The following is a 22,956-nucleotide window of genomic DNA, read 5'->3' on the forward strand; positions in this document are numbered from 1 at the left end:
TTTAAATCCATAACTAACATTTTTTTATTGAAATAACGAAACTATTTGCATTAAGAATATATTTAAAGAAAAAAATCAACAGTAAACAAATTTATTTTCTCTGTTTTGCGAAAGATGAGTAAGGTTCTTAGGATATTCTCTAACACCAGTTACTGCAATATTTATGCTCTTCCCAGCTAAATTACACCTACGTGGCAAGGGCTCTAGCGAACTTAAGGAGAAGCCTTCTTGCTCTTCTCCCTCCCCTAGTTATAGGCAGTTTTGCTTGCCATAAGCATTGTGTGTTTTAAAGTCTGATTTTGGTACAAAAGTGTCAACTAATGAATCTTCACAACATACCTGGGAGGAAGAAACATCATTTATGTACACATATGATGTATCTGAACCAGGAAAATTGCCTTTCCTGTGAGAGATGATCAAAAGCTACTCAATCATACCAAGGTTATGAAGCTGAAAGTCTTGAAACATCCTTTAATTCAGTCTCATTACCATAGTAATGTAATGGAGGGATGATTTTTTTGTTAAGTTCTATCACATCATTCACAAAATCATGATTTCCTATGAAGTCTCCAGCAATGATGTTGATACATTCCCTCTTTGGTCCTGGATACTGTTGCTTTATCCAGAGTTTCAAGAATGGAAGGCTAGAAAGGGCCATTTTCTTCAAGGATCCAAATGGATGTTCCAGAATGTACTCTAAGTTTTCAGTAAGGTTAATCCCTGCAACAAAGAAACAGTCTGAAAAAAAAAAAAGAAACATTAAATTGGTATCTGTCATTACTGAGCATTGACTCAGCCCTACATCTAGTGCAGGGGTCGGCAACGTTTGGCATGCAGCTCACCAGGGTAAGCACCCTAGCGGCCGGGCCAGTTTATTTACCTGCTGACGCGGAAGGTTCGGCCGATCGCGGCCCCTACTGGCCGCGGTTCGCCGTCCCGGGCCAATGGAGGCGGCGGGAAGCGGCGCGGGCGGGGGATGTGCTGGCTGCGGCTTCTCGCTGCCCCCATTGGCCCGGGACGGCGAACTGCGGCCAGTGGGGGCCGCGATCGGCTGAACCCGCCACGTCAGCAAGTAAATAAACTGGCCCGGCCCGCTAGGGTGCTTACCCTGGCGAGCCGCGTGCCAAACGTTGCCGACCCCTGATCTAGTGTTTTTTTCTTGAATAATTAGCAGAGGAGCTTCCTCCAGAAAATTAGGTACCTTTCCAGTAACTGGAGTTGTCTCAACAGCTCACTTCCTCTTAGAGTTGTAAGCTATGCTATGTAGATATGGAGCAATTAAAACCAGTGAACCTAACTCAGGGCCACATGCTTCAATATATAGTCACTTAATTTACTCATCCTGTAAGAAAATATTCCCTGCTTGCTAATCTCCGTCAGTCGAGGAGAATTTTCATTATGGTGAAAGCCTGGTCTACACTGGGTGGGGGGGAATCGATCTAAGTTACGCAACTTCAGCTACGTGACTAACATTGCTGAAGTCGATGTACTTAGATCAACTTACCGGGGTGTTTTCACCACGGTGAGTCGACTGCTGCCGCTCCCCTGTCAACTCTGTCTGCACCTCTCGCTGAGCTGGAATACAGGAGTCGATGGGAGAGCGCTCGGGGGTTGATTTATCACATCTAGACTAGATGCGATAAATTGACCCCTGCTGGATCGATCGCTGCCCGCCGATCCAGTGGGTAGTGAAGACATACCCTAGGTCATTTAACAGTAACTGGAGTTCCGTATATAGATATAGGGCCATATTGTGCCTTGATTTGGCAATTTCTTTTTATGAACAGTATTGCACAATATCTGTGGCAAGATCCAGTCATAAGTTTCCCCATAAGCGTTGCCTCAACTTCTACAGGCTAACAAGCAATGGCTTCATTGAGGAGTCCCCTCTAAATATCAGTTGTCTAATATGGCCCATTGTTCCCCCCCAGTCATCACTCACCATCCCTGCATCTCTATTCGAGGAAGAAAATGAAGGGCTGACATGCCTCCTTTTACAGCTGTATCAGTACTGAGGGTGTACAAATTGAGGCATATAACAAGGGTTAACTGTTCTTTAATGGTTAATTGTCCCCATAATATATGGCATAATGCCCAACTCTAAAGGAAAGGTATCCATTTGGAGGCAATTTCCATGAAAGTAGTACATCACTAACAGGGAGGAGAAGCAGATTGATGCAGAAGGTGGGTTGAGGCTTTTAAACCCCATTAATTACATGAAATGCAAAAAGTGAGAAAAGAAAGAATGTGGAAGGCAGTAGGGAGAGGGAAAGAGGGGCAGGTATACAATGGCTCTCTCTCTCCCTTTTACCCCCCTCACAATGCTTTAGATACATCTTAATTTGTAGAGATCAATTGGATAGATAAAACACATTGGGGGAGGGGAGGGATAGCTCAGTGGTTTGAGCATTGGCCTGCTAAACCCAGAGTTGTGAGTTCAATCCTTGAGGAGGCCACTTAGGGATCGGGGGCAAAATCAGTATTTGGTTCTGCTAGTGAAGGCAGGGGGCTGAACTCAATGACCTTTCAAGGTCCCTTCCAGTTCTAGGAGATAGGATATCTCTATTATTTTTTTTTTTATTTAATTTACGTTTCTTGAGGCGGTAGCACTCCTGTGACACACCAAAGCATAAAGTCAAGCTGTAAAGCTTTCACTTTCACAATTCTTCCATCATTGTATGTTAATCACTCATTTATGCTACTCTCACTAATATCAAAGAAAGAGTGTTTAAGCTTCAATATATATTTACTTAATTTACTCACTGCTACACTTACTAACATGAAAGGCCTCTTTCTTTTTGTTAGTGGTAATGCACTGGCTTGCACACACATGTGTGCATCACTGCCTGCTATTTGAAAAATGTTAGACCTGCTGAAGTGCTTACAGGTTTCACTTAACTGTCTGAGTTAGTGGTGCTGGTGCAGGCTTGTGGGTTTGCAGTGAGAAGTGATCAGGAGTTTCAGTGTCACAGGGATGTGGTTAGCTGATGACTATCATGTTTACATGGGGTAACCATGGACAATTACAAAGTGAAATCAACTTCTGAGGGCTAGTTTTGGATGTGAGCTGTGTCTGAGAAAAGATAGTTTACTTTATAATGGATTTCAAAACTCAGTGAAAACCCCTCCTGTCTTTTAATATCAGTCACCCATGTTTCTGTTTTTTCCCTGCCTTAGTTTCCTTCCCAGAATTCAGATTCATGTCACAACTTTAAGCAAATAGCTGATACGTAAAAAAGAAGCAGAGAGCTGATCCATTTTTGGAAACATCATGTGGGAAGATGAACTTCACACTGATCTAACCAGCCACGTAGGATCACACCCATTCAGTATCCTGGACATTTAAAGCAAGGTAACAGCTACTGCATACAGTGTAACAAGTAGGACATTAAGGCCCAGATTTATAACGGGACTTAGGCACTGTGATTCTGGGCTCAGCAACACTCACTTTTAGGCACCTAGAAAATATCAATGGGATCCACAAAGCCTGAGTTATGCACCTAGGGTCCCAATACAATGCATTGGGAGAAATAGGCACCTTACAATGTGATCCAAAAAGCCAGCATGCTACGCAGGGAGCCACCTAAGTGGAGATGCTGATGAAAGGGGTGTGACCTAAGCACCCTCGCGCTGACAGAGATTGGTCCCTCCCTGTAGCCTGGATTTCAGTTTCTCTCTGGTAGCCATCCATGAATGGGAATCCCTCTTGTGGAGCCAGGGGGGCTAGGTGTCTACATTGTTTCTGATGAGACTGAGTTAGGCATGTCCCTCTCTCCACACAGAAGAAGGGGCATCGTCTAACTTCTAGCCTAGTGGTTAGGGTACTCACCTGAGATGTGGGCGACCCAGGTTAAATTCCTCTTCTACGTGCAGGGGCAAAAGAATTTGAACAAGGGCATCCCAAACCTCAGGAGAGGGCTCTAATCACTGAGCTATGGGATTATTCTGATGTGGGGCTCCCTCAGTCTCTCTTGGTGAAGCTGTTCCACTGTGAATAAAGAACGAAAGTGTGATTTCATCTCTGGCCCAATGACTGTTCAGAACCCCACTCCCCATCCCCTATTTAGAACAGTCATTGGGCCAGAGAGAGAGAGACTGGTGGTTAGGGCACCCACCTGGGTGATGGGAGACCCAGGGTTCAATCCCCCTGCTCCTGTCACTCTCACTTTACCCACAGTGGAACAGCTTCAACAGGAGAGATTAAGGGCACCCTTCTTCAGAATATCCCATAGCCCAGTGGTTAGAGCTCCCTGCTGAGACATAGGATTTGAACAGAGGTCTCCTTTCTCCCCCTCTGGCAGAGATGGGGAAATTAAACCTGGGTCTCCCACATCCCAGCTGAGTGTTCTGACCACTGGGTTAAAAGTTATAAGATGCACACCACCACCACTAGCCAGATTTTAAGTGGGACCTGATCCAGTAGGCAGCCTCAGAGCATGCCTGCCAGATCAGGCCTCATATGCAAGATAAGCATCCAGATGCCTAGAGAGAGGCAGCAGGACACATGACCAGAGGCTGAAGTTAAGGCGCCTACAAGGTTCAGCAGGAGTTTTGTGGATCACCATGGAGCCTACAACTGGGACTTAGGCACTTAAGTATCTTTGTGGATCAGGCCCAAATGCATATGTTGGCACTAAGTAGTTTGGGGTTTCTACTCATTTCTTGTTCCTGGGTGTGTTCTTAGTTCCTGTAAGCAGTACCAGGTTTACCATGGTGCCAGGCCCCAAGTCAGAAGCAGCCCCGGACAGCCTGATCCCCTGGACGGCTGAGCCAGCCAGGAAAGCTGCCCCCGCTCCTGCTCCACCCCGACCCCGCCTCTTCTCACCCCTGCTCCGCCCCCACTCCAACCCTCCCCTGAGCTATGCATCCTGGGGGACTGCTGCAGGGGACAGGCCCACCCTGCACTCACCCGGCGACGGGAAGTGGAGCAACCCGGCCCCAGCCCGCTCCGCTCCGCCAGCTCCCAGCCACACCGCCGGTGAGTGCTGGGGAGCAGTTCCCTCCTTCCCCAAAGTCCAGGAGCCAGGGGAGCAGAGCGGAATGGGCTGGGGCTGGTCACTCCACTTTCCGCTGCCCCATGAGTGCAAGGTCAGTCCTGCCCTGCAATCACCGGGCGGCAGGAAGTGGAGCGACCCTGCCCCAACCTGTTCCGCTCCTCCAGTTCGTGCTGGGGGGCAGTTCCCCCCTTCCCCCCAAGCCTGGGGAGGAGATGGAGCGGTGGGGAAGGGGCATGGAATGGGAAAGAGAAGGGGATGGGGGAAGCGGGGGCAGGGGGGAAGCTGAAGCCCAGCATGTGGCGTCTCCTTGGCAGAAGCTGGGGCTCCCCTGTTAAGCAGGCCCATTGAACCCTCACCCTGACAAGCCCCATCTCCCCTGCATCTGTACCACCACAATGAGCCCCCCCAGACACCCTCCCCACTGAGCCCCAACCACCTGCACCTGGACCCCCACCCAAATGAACCTCACCTTCCCTGCACCTAGACCGCCCCCTGCTGAGCCCCAAACACCTTCACCTGGATCCCCTGCAGAGTCCCATTGCCCCTGCACCTGGAGCCCCCCAATGAGCTTCTGTGCATCCAGATCTCCCACTGAGCCACCTGCACCCAGATTGCCCCACAGAGAACTCTCATACCCCCACCTGGATCCCCCCACGCTAAGTCCCTCTGTACGTGGATCCTGCTGCCGGGCTGAGCCTGCTCACCCACACCTGGTGCACCTGGCACAGGGGGGCAGGGCCCCAGGGTGTTTCTGGGGCAGGCCTGGCCCTTGCACTGTGTCAGGGTCGAGTGCAGCCTCACTGCTGAGTCCCTGTCCCAGGGTGGGGTGGGGGGAGGCTGCAGGGTAAACGCCCATCTCCATGCAATCAGTGGCCTGTGCTCCCCACTGCCATGTTGGAGCCTCCACATTTATTTATTGACAAACAAAATTTCCAGAATTTTAAAATATTGTGCACAGAATTTTTAATTTTTTGGTGCACAATTCCCTCAGGAATATGGGGTGCTGTGCAGCTGTGATGGTGGGATTCTGAGGAAGGTGGTGGGCAGGTCTATGGGCGGGGAGCAGCAGGGGAGGTCTCTGGGAGGGGTGGGAGCTGGGCATAGAGATCTGTGGTGGAGGTCTCTGGGCGAGGGGGCACTGAGCATAAGGGTGAGACACTGTGCAGGGGGGCGGTGTGGTGTGGGCCCGCCCTCAAGGGGAAGGGGCATGCTGGCAGCACAGGGCTGGGCAGGCCAGTGTGTGTCTGGCAGCTGCAGGTTTGTAAACAGTGCCCTCCTGCTGGGCTGCACAGAGCGGGGCTGCTCCCGCCGTGCTGTGCCTCATTGCCCCCAGCCCACCCTTCGCTCTGGAGACTGACCATCCTGCCCCCCTGCATTTTGTCCCATGGGGGCCCACAAATATGTTTGGCACCAGGCCCACAAAAAGTTAATCCGGCCCTGCCTGTAAGTGAGATGTGGTAGGTACCTGGGCGCCCATTCTTTTTCATAGATTCCAGATACTGGATAAGATCTTGGGTTGCAGTCTTGTTTCCCCACCAATATGGAATTGCAGGCCATAGTTCACGGTGCTTCATTACTTCATTCACATCCTCATAGGAGATGATAACCTGGTACCCATATGTCCACATGTTCCGTAGCGTTGGAACCACCTGAAAGGAATGACAGTTCTACTGTTAAAATTGACAGGAGCTGAATGACTAGCTCCTGGGCAACTCTAAAAAAATCAAATGCTAAGACATGAACTTGCTCTAAAATGAAATAGATGCAGGCTCAATTCAGACAATGCTGCTAAACCTGCCAACAAAAAGGGCTGGCACCAGGTGAATTAGAAACTGCTTTGGGCTGAGAGAGCTCTGTGATGTAATAATAACTCGAGATCCTTGGGGAATCAGGAAGTCTCCATCTCTTTGGCAGTTCTATTTAGGGCACACATTACACGTTCTCCTTCCTCCTCTCTAACAGGAAACCAACCACAGTTCCCCTAATGCCTTCCACAAACACACACCAGCTCTAGACAAGGGTGCTAGTAGTACTGCAAGAGTGGGGGGGTAGGGTTGGCAAGCAACGAAAACATCTCCCTCCCAGAGCCTTCAAGGAAGCACCCCCTCGCCAGACTGACTCTCCTGGACCTGTCAAGGGAGAACCCTAGTCACCAGCCTGACCCTCTTCTTCCCCTCTCTCACAGTCCCCATCATCCCGATCTCCAGTGCCTATGAGTCGGAACCAGTTCACCTATCCTTAAGAACAAGATGATTTGCGGGATGCTTCAGGCGAGAAGGGATGTAATTTGAAACCTAAAAGTCACATTTACTTAGAGATCGTTTCAGTGTATTGGCCCTCTCTCTGATAGACTAGATGTGATCCATCCATGTTCTTTAAGTAACGTTTACCTAATTTCTTATTCCCAAAGGCTATTTAGCCTGTGTCCGTTTCATGGCTCTACTGCACATGCACCTCAGACTGCTATGCTAAGAACCCTGAATGCTTAGAGAGTGTCATTCTTCTACCCTCGCCCTGATTTGCCAGTGTTTGCAACTTAATCCATTCCTGCTCTTCCCTGAAGCAACTTCAGTGTGGTGGGGCAGATGGGCAGAGCAAGGAAAACACCTTCCTATCTCCATACTTCTCTCCCCAGCTCTCCACAAAGAAAGGGAATACCTCCCCGCTGCCCCGTCATTGAAATGGGAAGGGGGAGAGAATCCATTTGGGGGGGGAGAGGGGGACTAAAGAAATGTGTAATTTTAAAGCAGGTGGAGATCAAACGCCGCACCTGCTATAATTACCTTGGTCACTCATCCCAATCCTGGCACCACAGTCCAGATTTTTGAAGTCTTACTCTCCAGTAGAACTAAAAGGAGTTTTATACCATTTTACCAGAACTAAGGGCTGGCAACATGTCAGGTTCAACAGCATAAGTGGTAGAAGCAAGAATCCGGCACTGAAAGCTACAGCATGGTATGATAGCCCCTTCACGATCTTAGTCCCTTTATTATTTTGTATCAAAAATTCCTTTTGTGGTGAGGGCAGTTTAATTCATCCCATTCTGGCTGACCATTCTGAATACAAGTAATCTATTCCATTACCGTCTCTAATATTGGTTCTGTTAATCCAGACATTATGTCAAAGAGTGCTGTGAGGAAACAATAAAACAGTGTCACTCACGTCTTCAGTTGAGGCCTTGAATATTCAGGATCATCTAATTTCCCCCAGAATTGTTCTATTTTAACTCTGCTGCACAAACCTCTTTGAAATGGATGGTTTCTTGGATGGATACCATACTACATATGGTAACTTCAAAGACTTAATTCAAATAGTAAACAGAGTCATCATTGGCCTATAGCCCTCCAGTCTCCAGAGAAATCTGACTGTTCATGTGCCTCTTTGAAATGTTAATTGTTTAACTGCTCAAAGCTCTTGTACCTTGTAGCTGGCTTAAAAAAACCTTGAAAATTGTAACTCTTAGAATTTAATCATTAAATAATCTCTGATTATTAAATCAAGCCCTTTCTGGAGGGCTGGTGGGTTCAGCCTAAGTTCAATAGAGAAAGTCATTACCACCTGCTGGCTGTTGTGTGAAGTCAGTAGGTGGTCCCAGTCCAGTCCCTAGTGGAGAAGCCCACATCACAAAAAGCACTAGCACTAATTAATGCCTTGTTGGCAGTTGTAGCAGAGAGGTCCAGGATCAAAAAGACAGACCAGACTACTGTCTCATTCCCTAACTACTGTCCCTCTGGAACACAGCTGACATACATTGGAGGAGCAGTGTGAGGAAGCCTGTACTGGTGCTGCTACCATTATGTATCAATTCTATCAGAGAACTTTAGGGCCAGAGTTGTCAGGAGAGCACTAGCACCAAAAGTACACTAAAAAAACCACCTCCACAGACATTCCCAGTACTACCTTAGAAGTGCATTTAACATCATCACTCTGACTAGGCACGCTAGGGGAGTGAATTATTTTGAATGCCATCAGTGGAATCTGGTGTGAATCAATCTATCAGGTGCCAATATAATTCACAGGTGCAATTACAAAGTTCACCTAATTACCAAACATCTTATGTACCCTTTACTGGACTGCAGAACAAGAGATTTTACATGGGGCCATTTTAGGCATGAAGGGAGGGGAGAGGAAAAGAAGTATATATTTTTAAATCTGTATTTATATACTATATGGCCTTGTCCACATTAGCAAACTTTTAGCCATAGCAAAATGCAGCTCTGCTAATGGTAGCAATGGTGGAGAATTATAGGTATAATGTTTGCTAGTATAGATGCAGTCTATTTTCCATTTTGCAAAAAATTCTAGTGAACTGAACTAGGAGGAAACCACAAAAGAGTCCGCCAGAAATTTATCTAACCTACAGAAAGTAACAGAGAATGATATACTCTTTATAGTGTTTCTAAGCCATCCTATCAAATGTAAGGGTATGTCTACACTGCCCATGTTACAGCGCGGCCGCAGCAGCACCGTGACGTGGGCAGTGTAGTCACGTTTTATCACCAGCTCTCCCGGTGATAAAAAATAACCACCCCAAACAAGGGGTGGTAGCTTTATCGCCAAGAGCGTGGCTCCCGGTGATAAAGCGCTGTCTATACTGGCGCTTTTCAGCGCTAAAACTTTTGGCGCTCAGGGGGGTGTTTTTTCACACCCCTGAACGACTAAAGTTTTAGCACTGAAAGTGGCAGAGTATACACAGCCTTACAAGATTTCTGTGCCTGCTATGAAATCTAATAGTGTCTTAAAAATTAAAAATGTTAAATTCTATTAGGGTTTTAAATTAATATCTAGACAAGAATCCCATTTAATTTCTGTGGCCCAGATTGTGAGCGCCTTCCTCATGGTGGTAAGTAGTTACTCATACAAATAATCCCATTGCCTTCAATGGAATTGTAACAGATATTGCAACCCCATGCAATATCTATGTGTGATTGTATTTTACACCATGGGGGAGGGTTACCACAGCTCCTCTAGGAACTAAAAGCAGCAGGGGGTGATTACCCTGAGGATTGTAAACAACTCTAGAGAAGCACCACCCCAAGGAGTGTTTGCATATGCTGGTTTAAAATGAGTTTTCCCGAGACTCAAATAAAGAAAGGGCTTTTGGTATAAAATGCTCAGCTTGAACTGACACAGGTCACACAGGGCCTTCATTTTTATTCAGCAACCAGATAGAGCCCTCTGTCCACTGGGAGCCCCAACCCTTGTGCAAGGTGTGACGTTATTCATATAATCTGGGACCATATAGATCATTGTTGCAACCATGGTCCTGTAGTGGTACCAAATCGTGTATAAAGGGGGTCAAATGAGGTGTCTAAGACAAGGTTATGGTTTGCTGGTTATGATTATGCTGTCTATATGTGTGTATCAATTTTGTAGTTGAAGTTATGAATATTGGCTCTATACTGTCTGTATTTCAAACTTATGCTATGCTTCTGGGTGACATCCCGGACAAGTTGGTGTTAGCTCTGCCTAGCATGCTTGATGGCCCATTAAGGACCATCAGCTATACAATGGACCCATTGAGAGAAGGCAAATACACCTGGCAACTCAGCAAAGTATGCAGGGACTGGCCCATGTGACTCCAGACTCCATTTTGCTGTAATTTTCCACAGTAAGGACAAAGAGTTGTTCTTACACCTGGAAAAGACTATAAAGGGCCGATGCCTCATCTCCATCTTGTCTTCAATCCTGCTTCATACCTCTGGAGGGACTTTGCTACAAACTGAAGCTCTGAACAAAGGACTGAGGACCCATCCCAGCTGGAGATGTATTCCAGAGACTTGATTTTGAACCTGCAGTTTATTTCATCACTGCTACAAGCCTGAACCAAGAACTTTGCCATTACTGTATGTAATTGATTCGAATTAAACAATTCTAGCTCTCATCTATAGCTTTTTCCATTTATGAATAAACCTTTCGATTTTAGATTCTAAAGGATTGGCAACAGCGTGATTTGTGGATAAAATCTGATTTGTATATTGACCTGGGTCTGGGGCTTGGTCCTATGGGATCAGGAGAACCTTTTTTCTTTTACTGGGGTATTGGTTTTCATAACCATTTGTCCCCATAACGAGTGGCACTGGTGGTGATACTGGGAAACTGGAGTGTCTAAGGGAATTGCTTGTGTGACTTATGGTTAGCCAGTGGGGTGAGACCAAAGTCCTCTTAGTCTGGCTGGTTTGGTTTGCCTTAGAGGTGGAAAAACCCCAGCCTTGGGCTGTAACTGCCCTGTTTAAGCAATTTGTCCTGAATTGGCACTCTCAGTTGGGTCCCGCCAGAACCAGCATCGTTACACCAGGGTGGGAAACACTTTGGCTTACCAGGGCCCTGTAAGACTGATGGATGGTGATCTCTGATAAGCTTTTAGCATGCATGCAGGAACTGTATGTTCTCTCTGTAGTGCTTTTAGCTCAAGAATAAATGTATTTTGCTTTCAGAGTGGTAGCCGTGGTAGCCACAAGTACTCCTTGTATTATGCTTTGTGAAGGCTGGTTGATACTGGTATGTACTGATATAGCTAGGGCAGCAGTTCTCAACGCGCAGCCCGTGGGTCGCATACAGCCCAACTAGCACACAGCTGAGGCCCACCTGTGTGCTAGAGGCCGCAGGGGTCTGGAGCTACTGGGACTGCCCTGCCCTGCACGGCGAGGTCCGGAGCCAGCCGGCGCAGCAGGGTCCGGAGCCGCTGAGGCTGTACTGCCCTGCCTTGCCCTACCCTGCCTCGCACTGCAGGGTCCAGAGCTGACCCGTCCCAGGCGGCGGAGTCCGGGGCCACCAGGGCTGACCTGTCCCAGGCGGTGTGGTCCAGGGCTGCCAGAGCTCTGCTGCCTTGCCGCACGGTGGCATCTGGGGCTGCCCTGCCACCCAGCCCTGCAGTGGGGTCCACTCCTGGCCCCACTCTGCAGAGGGGGCTCTGGGCAGGAACTGGGCATAGGGGTCTTGGGGGGGGGAGGGGTGCACAGTGGTTCTCAACCTGTGGCCCAGGTATCATGTAGTGGGCCACATATGTGGCCCACAATGATAAGTAGGTTGAGAACCACTGAGCTAGGATGACCACCTTTTTAAAAGGCGGAAGTGGGACACAACGGTCCCTTCTGGCCCAGGGAAACCTATGAGCAAGGAGGAGGCTGAGAATGCCCCCAGCTCGCAGGGTCTCTAAACGTTCCCAGGCTCTGAGTACTTCGCCCTCCGGGGGGAACCCAAGGGCCAGGAGGGCAGAGCCAGGCTCTCCCAGGGAGCAGGTGAGGATCTCCATGGAGATCAGGGCCGGCTCCCTGCATTGGCACAGTGCCACCGGGTCGCCGCGCCCAGCCAGCTGTCTGCTCCTTGCTCCGCCGCAGGCTCCCACTGACCGTCCTGGGCGGCACCCCTCGCTGCGGGGGCAGGTTTGTTATGGAGGCCTCACTCCCTGCCCTGCCCCGCTCAGCTGACTCTCGTGACACCGGACACCGCTTTTTGGCATCCCCAAATCTTGGCGCCCTAAGCAGCCGCCTAGTTGGCCTAGTGGTTACACCGGCCCTGACAGCAGCCATTACTCTCCAGCCCAGCATGTGGCAGAACCTGCCACCCCTTGGGAGTTAAATGATCTCCTCTCATCTGATTCTCATTCTCCACCCTTCCTGATCTCTATGCTGCTTTTCATGCTGTCAACTATGACATCCGTCCCAACTTCCTGGGACTGACTGCTGGAGTCTCAGAGAACAGGCCACCTTGGTTTTGTTCCCATCTATCAGAGTCCTCTTTTTTTTGCCGCATGCAGCAGAGCGAGAGGCTGGTCTGCTGGATAGGGAGCTAGCCCTGAGGGACCTGTGATCTACTCCCCCGCCCACCATGGACTTCCTGTCTGACCTCAGGCCGGTGTTGTACAGACAGAATTTCAAAACCTTTTAGGGACCCAAAGATGCAGCTTGGCATCTAGTGGGGTTTACAAAGTATCAAACCTTCGAGGCACTTTTGAAAATCCCACTAGGTGACTAAATACCTTTGAAAATCTGGCCTCTGGTCTGTGTGTGCCTCATGGCCCCATCTGTACAATGGGGATAACAGCACTGCTCTACCTCACGGAGGGGCTGTGAGGAGAAATAGTTTAGACCTTGTGAGGCACTCAGATACTACGGTGACGGGACCACATAAGTACCACAGGTAGAGTGGGAACCTCTCTATATCACTGCTAGCCCTTCCCTTGGTTTTGGCCCCTTCTTTTCACCTATGCCCCCAAATCTCCCCCTTGGCTCAGAGGGCTTGGCTGTATTTTTTCTGAGTCCCCTATGTTTTCTCTAAAACCACACACACTCACACATACTCACACACACTCCTGTTTTACAGGCTAGACTTCCAGATACTTAATTTAATCACCAGCCCTTTCTTATCTTAATCACCCTGCCTCTGTTTGTAAACAAAATACTGACTCCCTGCCCCAGGGACACCTCTCCTCCATAGAACTTACATTTCACACTGCTGTGCTGTAGTTAAGAGCTCCACCTAGGAGCTCCCACACCTTCTGTATGAAACTCGCCCCCCTCTGCTGCCCTCAAATGGTGCCCCTGATCTGAGCATGCTTACCAGATGGAGCCCTGGATTGTGGATCGCCTGGGGTTTAGGCAGGAGACAGGCATCCGGACACCTGGCATGTGCACTGCAGCCCCATGCCCACAGGCAGAAACAGTGCCATGGGAATTTTTGCAGAGGAAATGTAGGTGTGGAGTGAGACTTGAATTAAGGCACCTATTGGGTTAGATTGGACCTGAGTGGGAGCTTTGTAGATCACACTGGATCCTAAATCTGGGACTTAAGCTCCTAAATCTGGGGGTTAGGTGCCTGAGTACTTTTGTGGATCTGGGCCCAAGTGACTTGCCACACAGGAAATCTGTAGCTCAGCAAGAAATTGAACCCAGGTCTCCCAAGCCTCCAGACTATCCTAAACCTGTCGCTAATTCTTGCCTCAGTTTCCCCTTCTTGGGCTTTTCAGTAACTGTCCCCCCCAGCTCTCATTCAAGTCAAATAAACACCCCTTCTTGGGTTCTGGTTTATTAAGACAGCACATTTAAATGTCAAATTAAATCAAAACAAGTCTTTCCCCAACTCTGTAGTTTCTTCAGCGCCTTGCTGGACTCAACAGTATTTCCCCACAAACCCAGGTCCTGCTGCCCAGCATATCCTCAAAAGCCTCTTCCACTTAAGGCTTCTATCCTCACGCCAGGTAGTTCCAGTCAAGTCTTTCCATCTAGATGATATGGAAAGGCCCTTCCCAGTCCTCTCTGGCCATGTGTCAGGAGCTTCCCCACCGTTTCTCTTTTCAGTTACCCTTGTGTCAAGGCTGCAAGCCACAGCGCTCTCTCAGCTTGCCCTTCAACTCTCGGCTTCTTTAGAGTATTCCCCTGGTCTTCCCCTCTCTGACAGAGCAGGCTCATTCTTATAGGAAGCCCTGCTTCTGGGATACCATCATGTGATGCCTGGTCACCTGACCCAATCACAAGCCCAAGTCCAAACCCATTACTTGGGATTGGATGACACAGCACAGATGGAGTTGAGTCAGTTCCCTTAGAGGGCCACTCCACACTATGACATCACTTATGTGATAACACTCTAATAACTGACTCACACTTATGTTGTTTATAATAGAACAGGTGCGTGTTTCTATAGCTTTAAAGAACATAATGATAACGTAAAGCATATAACAAATCAAAGAACTACTGTATCGTTCTAAAAGAAATTATGTCTGCACTTACATCTTTTGGACACAGTTTAGAATGAAAAATCATTTTTATGCAGGAGATAAGATGATGATGAAGTTCCTTGGTCAATCCATCAAAATTCCTGCAGGCAAGGATAACGACCTCCTGAGGATGGGCCTGCAACCACTTTAAAATTTCCCACAGAATATCCTACAAAAGTAAAGTCAAATCAACTTAGAAAAGCCTGTCTGATGGTAAGGGAGAATTAAATAAATCATAAACTAATGATTTATGATAGGCCAGACCCTCATCTGGTGCAAATCAGCATAGCTTTATCATGAATGACAATATGGGACATTCTGCAAGAAGTTTCATAGTGGCTGGAAAGCCATCCTTTGGATTTTAATTCAGTGGAGCTATGCTGATTTCAACACCTGTGGCTCTCCACCTTATATACCAATGCATATAAGGTATATAGTGGCTTTGCATCTTCAGTGTCTTTCATCCGAGGATCTCAAAGGTGGAAAGTAGAATCCCCATTTTTCTGGACTAGTTCAAGGTCAAAGAGTGAGTCAGTGGTAAAACCAGGGATAGAACCCAGGTCTCCTGACTCCGATGGTCTTGACAAGCCTTTATTATCCCATTAGTTGCTGACACTTACATCTCATTGAAGTCATATGCAACTAACAGCATGGCCAGGTCCTATGCATGCCAGTACAGGAATACCCCAATCAACATGTGACATTTTAAGACCAAAAGACTGAGTCATGATCTTTTCATTAAATACATTTTCCTTGAAAAATATTGTACCTGTATTAAATCCCATCTTATTTTTCTGTCACTTATTCCTCAAAGCAGTCACTTTGTGCCCACATCACAGAATGATGGGCTGGCGCAAGATGAGATACTGGGACCATCACAAAACACACCCTGGAAAACGGCAATCATTTGTTTGCAGAGAACAGTGGAAGAGAATTCCAACTCACAGGTGGCTGCATGGAGGTTAAGCCTCATTGACAACTGTAGAAATTAATTTCAGTTCCGACAATCAACATTGCAGTATATTTAATTCCTTATTTTGAAGTTCCCAAGTTACTGAAGAAAGAATAACCTGTTCAGAAAATCTTAGGGTCAGTGTTCCCCCCCAAAGCAGTTCTTACTCAGAAATAGTTGTTGGTTCTTTTAAAAAAAAATTAAGCAGCACTCCTTCCTGAATGCTCCAGATTTAAGAACAGTACCTCTACTACAGCCGTTGTGTATACCATGTGCACAAAGTACAAATTCACAGAAGAGTCATTAGGCTTGTGAGCAATCCTAAAATCCAAATATCTAATCCCGGCATCCAGTTGTTCTGACACATTTAGTACCTGAATGGTTAAAAACAACAAAAGAATCCTAAATTTTTTCAAGGGACATGTGTTCCTTTATTTTAAGAAATCTAAAGAAACTTATAAAATTGTCCAGTCTTATTTATCATATTTTTAGGATTACCAAATCTATTACATCTTTCACCTCAAAAATGATGCTGAAAGATTTGTGTGTGGTGCTGACAGTTTGCTCTGAAGTTACAGAAACATCTGACATGAAGGGTTTTTATTTCCTTATGAAGTGGACACTAAACACAGATTAGTTTAAGATCTTTTAAAAAGGACTTTAAATTGTCTACATAATAAAAGCTTAGGAGCCAACCCAAGTTCAACCCCTACACATGAGCAGTTCTGATTCATACTGAGTTCTGAGTTCAATAATACTCCTATTGAAGTCATCTGGACTGCTGGTATGAGAAAAGGTTGCAGGATCAGCAACTTAAAATGTCTGCATTCATTTTCCTCAGATCAAAGACTTTACAGAGATTTTCTTTAGGGAGCTCCCTGATCGTGTTCCCACAACAGAAATAATAATCCCATGGATACTGGATTTTTATTTTATGTATTTATTTATAATATTAAAGTCTTTAAGAAGGCTGAATCAGTTTCTGAATCCCTACAAACGGAGACCTCATCTACTCTTTCCCATAGCCTTGTTCTAATTACTCTGCTAGGACAGTTGGTGAATGTGGCTTTCTGGGGTGAAAGGCCTAAAAAAACACATATATTTTGATCTAGATCAGGGATTGGCGTGGGCCGAGGGATCTGCTGGCCACCACTTCCCGCAGCCCCCATTGGCCTGGAACAGCGAACCGCAGTCAGTGGGAGCTGCAATCAGCCGAACCTGCGGACACTGCAGGTACACAAACCGTCCAGGTCCGCCAGCGGATTTCCCTGACGGGCTGCGTGCCAAAGGTTGCCGATCCCTGATCTAGATAGAGGCCTTACTTATAATAAAAGTTGTACCTATCTAACTAAGCAGTCATGGGATAAGACGGAAGGTCTTCTCATGGATCAGTAAATGGTAAAAAGGCAGAAAACAAAGGCTAGGAATACATGGGTCATTTTTCAGAACAGAGAGATGTAAATAGTGGTGTCCTGCAGGGGTCTGTGCTGGGACCAGTGCTATTCAACATATTCCTAAATGATCTTGAAAAACAGGTAAACAGGGAGGTGGCAAAATTTGAAGACGGTACAAAATTATTCAAGATAGTTAAGTCCAGAGCGGACTGCAAAGAGTTACAAAGGGATCTCACAAAACTCGGTGACTGGGCAATAAAATGGCAGTTGAAATTCAATGTTGATTAATGCAAAGTAACGTACATTGGAAAACATAATCCCAACTATACAACATAATGGGGCCTAAATTAGCTGTTCCCTCTCAAGAAAGAGATCTTGGAGTCATTGTGGATAGTTCTCTGAAAACATCTGCCCAATGTGCAGCCCCAGTCAAAAAGCTAACAGAATATTAGGAACCATTAGAAAAGGGATAGCTAACAAGACAGAAAATATCATAATGCCACTCTATAAATCCCTTGTATGCCCACACCTTGAATACTGCATGCAATTCTGGTTGTCCCATCTCAAAAAAGATATATTAAAATTGGAAAAGGTACAGAGAAGGGCAACAAAATTGGTTAGGGGTGTGGAACAGCTTGCATATGAGGAGAGATTGAAAAGACTGGGACTATTCAGCTTGGAAAAGAGACAAGAGGGAATATGATATAAGTCTATAAAATTATAACTGGTGTAGAGAAAGTGAATAAGGAAGTGTTATTTACTCCTTCACATAATGCAAGAACCAGGAGTTACACGATGAAATTAATAAGCAGCAGGTTTAAAACAAACAAAAGGAAGTACTTCTTCACACAACATACAGTCAACCTGTGGAACTCATTGCCAGGGGATGTTGTGAAAAGTATAACTGGGTTCAAAAAAGAATTAGATAAATTCATGGAGGATAGATCCATCAGTGGCTATTAGTCAAGACTGTCAGAACCTGTGGACCCCAGTGCTAGGGGATGTTGTGAAGGCCAAAACTATAACGTGGTTCTAAAAAGAACTAGATAAGTTCCTGGAGGATAAGTCTATCAATAGCTATTAGGCAAGATGGTCAGGGATGCAACCATATGCTCTGATTGCCAGAAGCTGTGATTGGATTACAGGGATTGATCACTTGGTGATTGCCTGTTCTATTCATTCCTTCTGAAGCACCTGGCATTGGCCACTGTTGGAAGATAAGATACTGGGCTAGATGGGCCATTGTTCTGACACAGTATGGTCATTCTTACATTCTTAACTAATTCAGATTAAAAAGCAGTATGTGGGGGTTTTTAGTTAACAGTGTCCCTTTAACTATTGTCTGTATTTAGGAATCCTCTATCCCTAAAATATCAGCCTCTCCCACCAAAAATATCTTCCCCATAAACAGAAACTTGGTACATACACCATCTTTTTGTCTTACTTCTCTACCTATGATATTTAGAATTTGCCCAAAAATGTTATTCACATATCTAGGCACCAATGTATTCCTTAATTGAATTGAAAAAAGTATGAACATTCAATACTATGTAACAAACTTCAAACAAGACAATTAATTCAAGTTTGAGAACGTTAGATAATTGGTTACCTGTGTTATAGACCACTTCATAATAATAGGATGTATGATGCAGGGCATACATTTATCTATCACCTGCAACAGCTTTGATTCATTGACACTTATAGCAGAGTTTTTATCCAAACAGTAAGTCATAGTGTCATGGCTCCCTGTAGAATAAAAACAAAGGTTAAGTTTATTTCAATCATTTGTTAGTACCTCAAATAAGATTTTCCTTTGTATTACACAATAGAAAACAATATCACTTATGCACACCTAACCTTCTAATTCCCAACCTACCCCCAAAACATAAGTGTGTATTGGCAAAAGACATATGTCTTCACTGCAAAACAGATGTGTTTTTACACCAAGATAGCTAATTTGAGATCACTATCTCAATGTACAATCCTAATGGAGAAAAGGCACTGTCATTTTTGTCTTGAAGTAGCTAGTCAAGGCAAACCCTATTACCAAAATAGTTAAATCGGTGCAACTCCTAGTGTGGACTTAGTCATGCGGTGTTAGTACAAGTTCAGAGATTTCAAGGCCAGAAGGGACCATTGTGATCATCTAGTCTGATCCCCTGTCTAACACAGGCCATCGAATTTCCCTAAAATAATTCCTAGAGCAGATCTTTTAGAAAAACATCCCATCCTGATTTAAAAATTGTCAATGATGTAGAATCCAATAACACCCTGGGTAAAATGTTCCAATGGTGAATGACTCTCACAGTTAAAAATTTATGCCTTATTTCCAGTCTGAGTTTGTCTAGCTTCAACTTCCAGCCAATGGACTGTATTATACCTTTTTCTGCTCCATTGAAGAGCCCATTATTAAATATTTATTCCCCATGTAGATACTTATGGACTGTAATCAAGTCACCCCTTAACCTTCTTACACCATCACTGGCAAACCAGCATCAATACAAAATATACTGAAATGTCTTCACTGACCATGAAGTATAACCACCTCTCTGGTAAAAAGTTGCAATTCTTAAACTGTTGTGTAATGTTGCTGAGTGCAGTTAATGGCATCAGTGAAGCATACTATATCCAAATGAAATGTAGAAGGACTGTATTGCCAACTCTCATCATGAGTCTCATGATATTTGATGTTTTTCTTAAAGTTTCAGCTCCTGGAGTTCCGTGATTATTTGAGAATTTTAACTTTTGTTTACAAAAAAAAATGTTTAGCCATCATGGTCATGAAGAAAAACTTGAAAAATGTGACCCTTAAAGCTCAAAAACCGAAAGGCTAATAAAAATATCCCAATTTTATTATTTTGTAAATCTCATGATTTGGGGGCCTGATTCATGATTTTTAAATGCTGGGGACTGGCAATACTGGGAGAATGTGTCAAGGTTACAAGGCTAGCTGAACCTGTCCCCCTTAATGGTCTCTGTGAGAGCAGCCCTTCAGGAGCCTGGCTTTATGCGTTTACCTCTCTTGGGGTGGAATTCCACCATTCTTCCAGTCTTATTGAGCTCTGGGATATAGCACCCTGTATATCAGTGTTGCTTTCCCAGAAAGTCTGAGTGGGTTCGTCACCTGCTCAGATGAACTTTCAGCATGCAGTGCCATGCAGTGATCAGACAGCTTTTTTAAAACCAATGTATTGTTTATTTTAACAGTGGGAACAAAAGATTTAAAGAAAAGGGATTTGAAAACAAACAGACTACAGCATGTCTATCTTACTTAATGGCTGTCCATCCCCAAGGGTAACCTAGGCAGGGTATCGTGTGGCTCAGACACCCCCAGCAGGATATCGTGTGACTCAGTCTGGTTCTCCCAAACAACTTCCCTCTTCTCAAAAGACAGAGAGCATGCTTTTTAAACTTGCCACAATTCTTTTGAGCTCCTGTGTTCATAGGCCTTTTCCTGTCTTGCCTCAAACCAGTTTTGTAGGTTAGCTGGAGAGGAGGCAAAATCTTCAAAGCTAATAGCTCTGGCATTGTCCCGTAACAGCCCACCAGTGTTTGCTGAGAGGCAGCTAGTCTTGAGTCTTTCTTTGCCTTCCTGCATATTTTTTCAAACTATTGCCTGTTGGGCTAAGCCAATATAGTGATATAAAATACATCCTAATAAGGGAAGCAGTGTGGCCTAGTGGATAGATCACTGTACTGGGACTCAGGAAAGCTGGATTCTATTCCCAGCTCCGCCACTGGCCTGCTGGGTGAGTTTGAGCAAGTCATCTCACCTGCCTCAGTTTCTCCATCTGTAAAACGGGGATGATACTGCCCTCCTTTGAAATCTACTGAAAAGTGTTATATAATAGCTACTTATTATTACTGGAACAAACTAATAAATTAAAGAGTAATAAGTCACCAGGACCAGGTGGTATTCACCCAAGAGTTCTGAAGGAATTAAAATATGAAATTGCAGAACTACTAACTGTGGTGTGTAACCTATCACTTAAATCAGCTTCAGATGACTGGAGGATAGTTAATGTGACACCAATTTTTAAAAAAGTCTACAGAGGCAATCCCGGCAATTACAGGCCAGTAAGCCTAACTTCAGTGCAAGGCAAATTGGTTGAAACTATAAAAAAGAAAAGAATTATCAGACACTTAGATGAACACAATATATTGGGGAAGAGTCAACATGGCTTTTGTAAAGGGAAATCATGCTTCACCAATCTACTAGAATTCTTTGAGGGGGTCAAGAAACATGTGGATAAGGGTAATCCAATGGATATAGTGCATTTGGACTTAGAATCATAGAACCATCAGGGTTAGAAGGGACTGCAATGGTCATCTAGTCTAACCACCGCCAAGATGCAGGATTTGTTGTGTCCAAGACCATCCAGCCTCCTTTTGAAAGCCTCCTGTGAAGGAGCTTCCACAATCTACTTAGGCAGTCTGTTCCATTGTCCTACTGTTCTTACAGTTAGGAAGTTTTTCCTGAGATTTAATCTAAATCTGCTATGCTGTAGTTTGAACCCCTTGCCTCTTGTCCTGCCCTTTGTGGATCTGTACTGGCACAAGTGCTGCTCAACAAATTCATAAATTATCTGGAAAAAGGGATGAGGTTGCAAGTTGTAGATTATACAAACTACTCAAGATAGTTAAGTCCAAAGCAGACTGCAAAGATCAAAGGGATCTAACAAAACTGGGTGACTGGGCAATAAAATGGCAGATGAAATTAAATATTGATAAATGCAAAGTAATGTATACTGGAAAACATAATCCCAACTATACATACAAAATGATGGGTTCTAAATTAATTGTTCCCACTCAAAAAAGATCTTGGAGTCATCGTGAATAGTTCTTTGAAAACATCTCCTCAATGTGCAGTGGCAGTAAAAAAAGCTTAAGAAAGGGATAGATAATAGTGAAATAGGGATAGAAAATATCATAATGCTACTGTATAAATCCATCATACACCCACACCTTGAATACTGTGTGCAGTTCTGGTCTTCCCATCTCAAAAAAGAGATTAGAATTGGAAAAAATACAGAAAAGGGCAACAAAAATGATTAGGGATCTGGAACAGCTTCCATATGAGGAGAGATTAAAAAGACTGGGACTATTCAGCTTGGAAAAGAGGCGACTAAGAGGGGATATGATAAAGATCTATAAAATCATGAATGGTATGGAGAAAGTGAATAAGGAAGTATTATTTACTCCTTCACATAATACAAGAACCAGGGGTCACCCAATGAAATTAATAGGCAGCAGGTGTAAAACAAACTAAAGGAAGTACTTCTTCACACAACATACAGTCAACCTGTGGAACTCATTGTCAGGGGATGTTGTGAAAAGTATAACTGTGTTCAAAAAAGAGTTAGATAAATTCATGGAGGATAGGTCCATCAGTAGCTATTAGTCAGGACTGTCAGTGATGCAATCCCATGTCCTGGCTGCCAGAGGCTGGGCCTGGACAACCGGGGATGGATCACTTGATGATTGCCTGTTCTGTTTATTCCTTTTGAAGCCTCTGCCATTGGCCACTGTCAGAAGACACGATACTGGGCTAGCTGGACCATTGGTCTGACCCAGTATGGCCATTCTTACGTAATCAGACTAATAAATCTGTCCCAGAGAGTAATCCCTCCCACTGTAATTCACCAGCACAGCAGGACTACCTTGGTGACTCTTACAAAAAGAGTCGTGCAATTATTTATAATCATAAGTGATCAGGATCTTGGTTTACATCTGATCCAACAGATAGCACCTTCAGTTACTCCCACTCAATCTATTTAGACTATTAGCTCCTTGGAAAATAAATAGTATTTTCTTCTATCACACAAGCGCTGACCACTCTATTGGTACTCCAAAGAAATGTTTTTACAACAAGATCAGTATCTAGAGGAGAAAGTTAAT

The 22,956-nt window shown here is 45.1% G+C and overlaps 1 protein-coding gene across 5 annotated transcripts in view; it reads right to left on the reverse strand.

The window, feature by feature from the left end:
• The window catches only part of PLCXD1 (phosphatidylinositol specific phospholipase C X domain containing 1), a 28,331-nt gene continuing 5,375 nt past the window's right edge, over positions 1–22,956 (reverse strand). For 4 of the 5 annotated variants that reach the window (XM_024104448.3, XM_042840850.2, XM_024104450.3 and 1 more), the window contains 5 exons: positions 18,668–18,804; positions 15,910–16,038; positions 14,726–14,881; positions 6,463–6,646; positions 1–738 (listed from right to left, as the gene is read on the reverse strand). In XM_024104448.3, the coding sequence (XP_023960216.2) occupies positions 443–738; positions 6,463–6,646; positions 14,726–14,881; positions 15,910–16,038; positions 18,668–18,804 (902 nt within the window). In that variant the 3' untranslated portion in view covers positions 1–442. The remainder of the gene's footprint in view (positions 739–6,462; positions 6,647–14,725; positions 14,882–15,909; positions 16,039–18,667; positions 18,805–22,956) is intronic. The other variant, XM_005283275.5, reaches the window with a different exon arrangement.

This window comes from Chrysemys picta, chromosome 1 (assembly GCF_011386835.1).
Source record: "Chrysemys picta bellii isolate R12L10 chromosome 1, ASM1138683v2, whole genome shotgun sequence".
In the NCBI taxonomy this organism is placed as follows: Eukaryota; Metazoa; Chordata; order Testudines; family Emydidae; genus Chrysemys; species Chrysemys picta.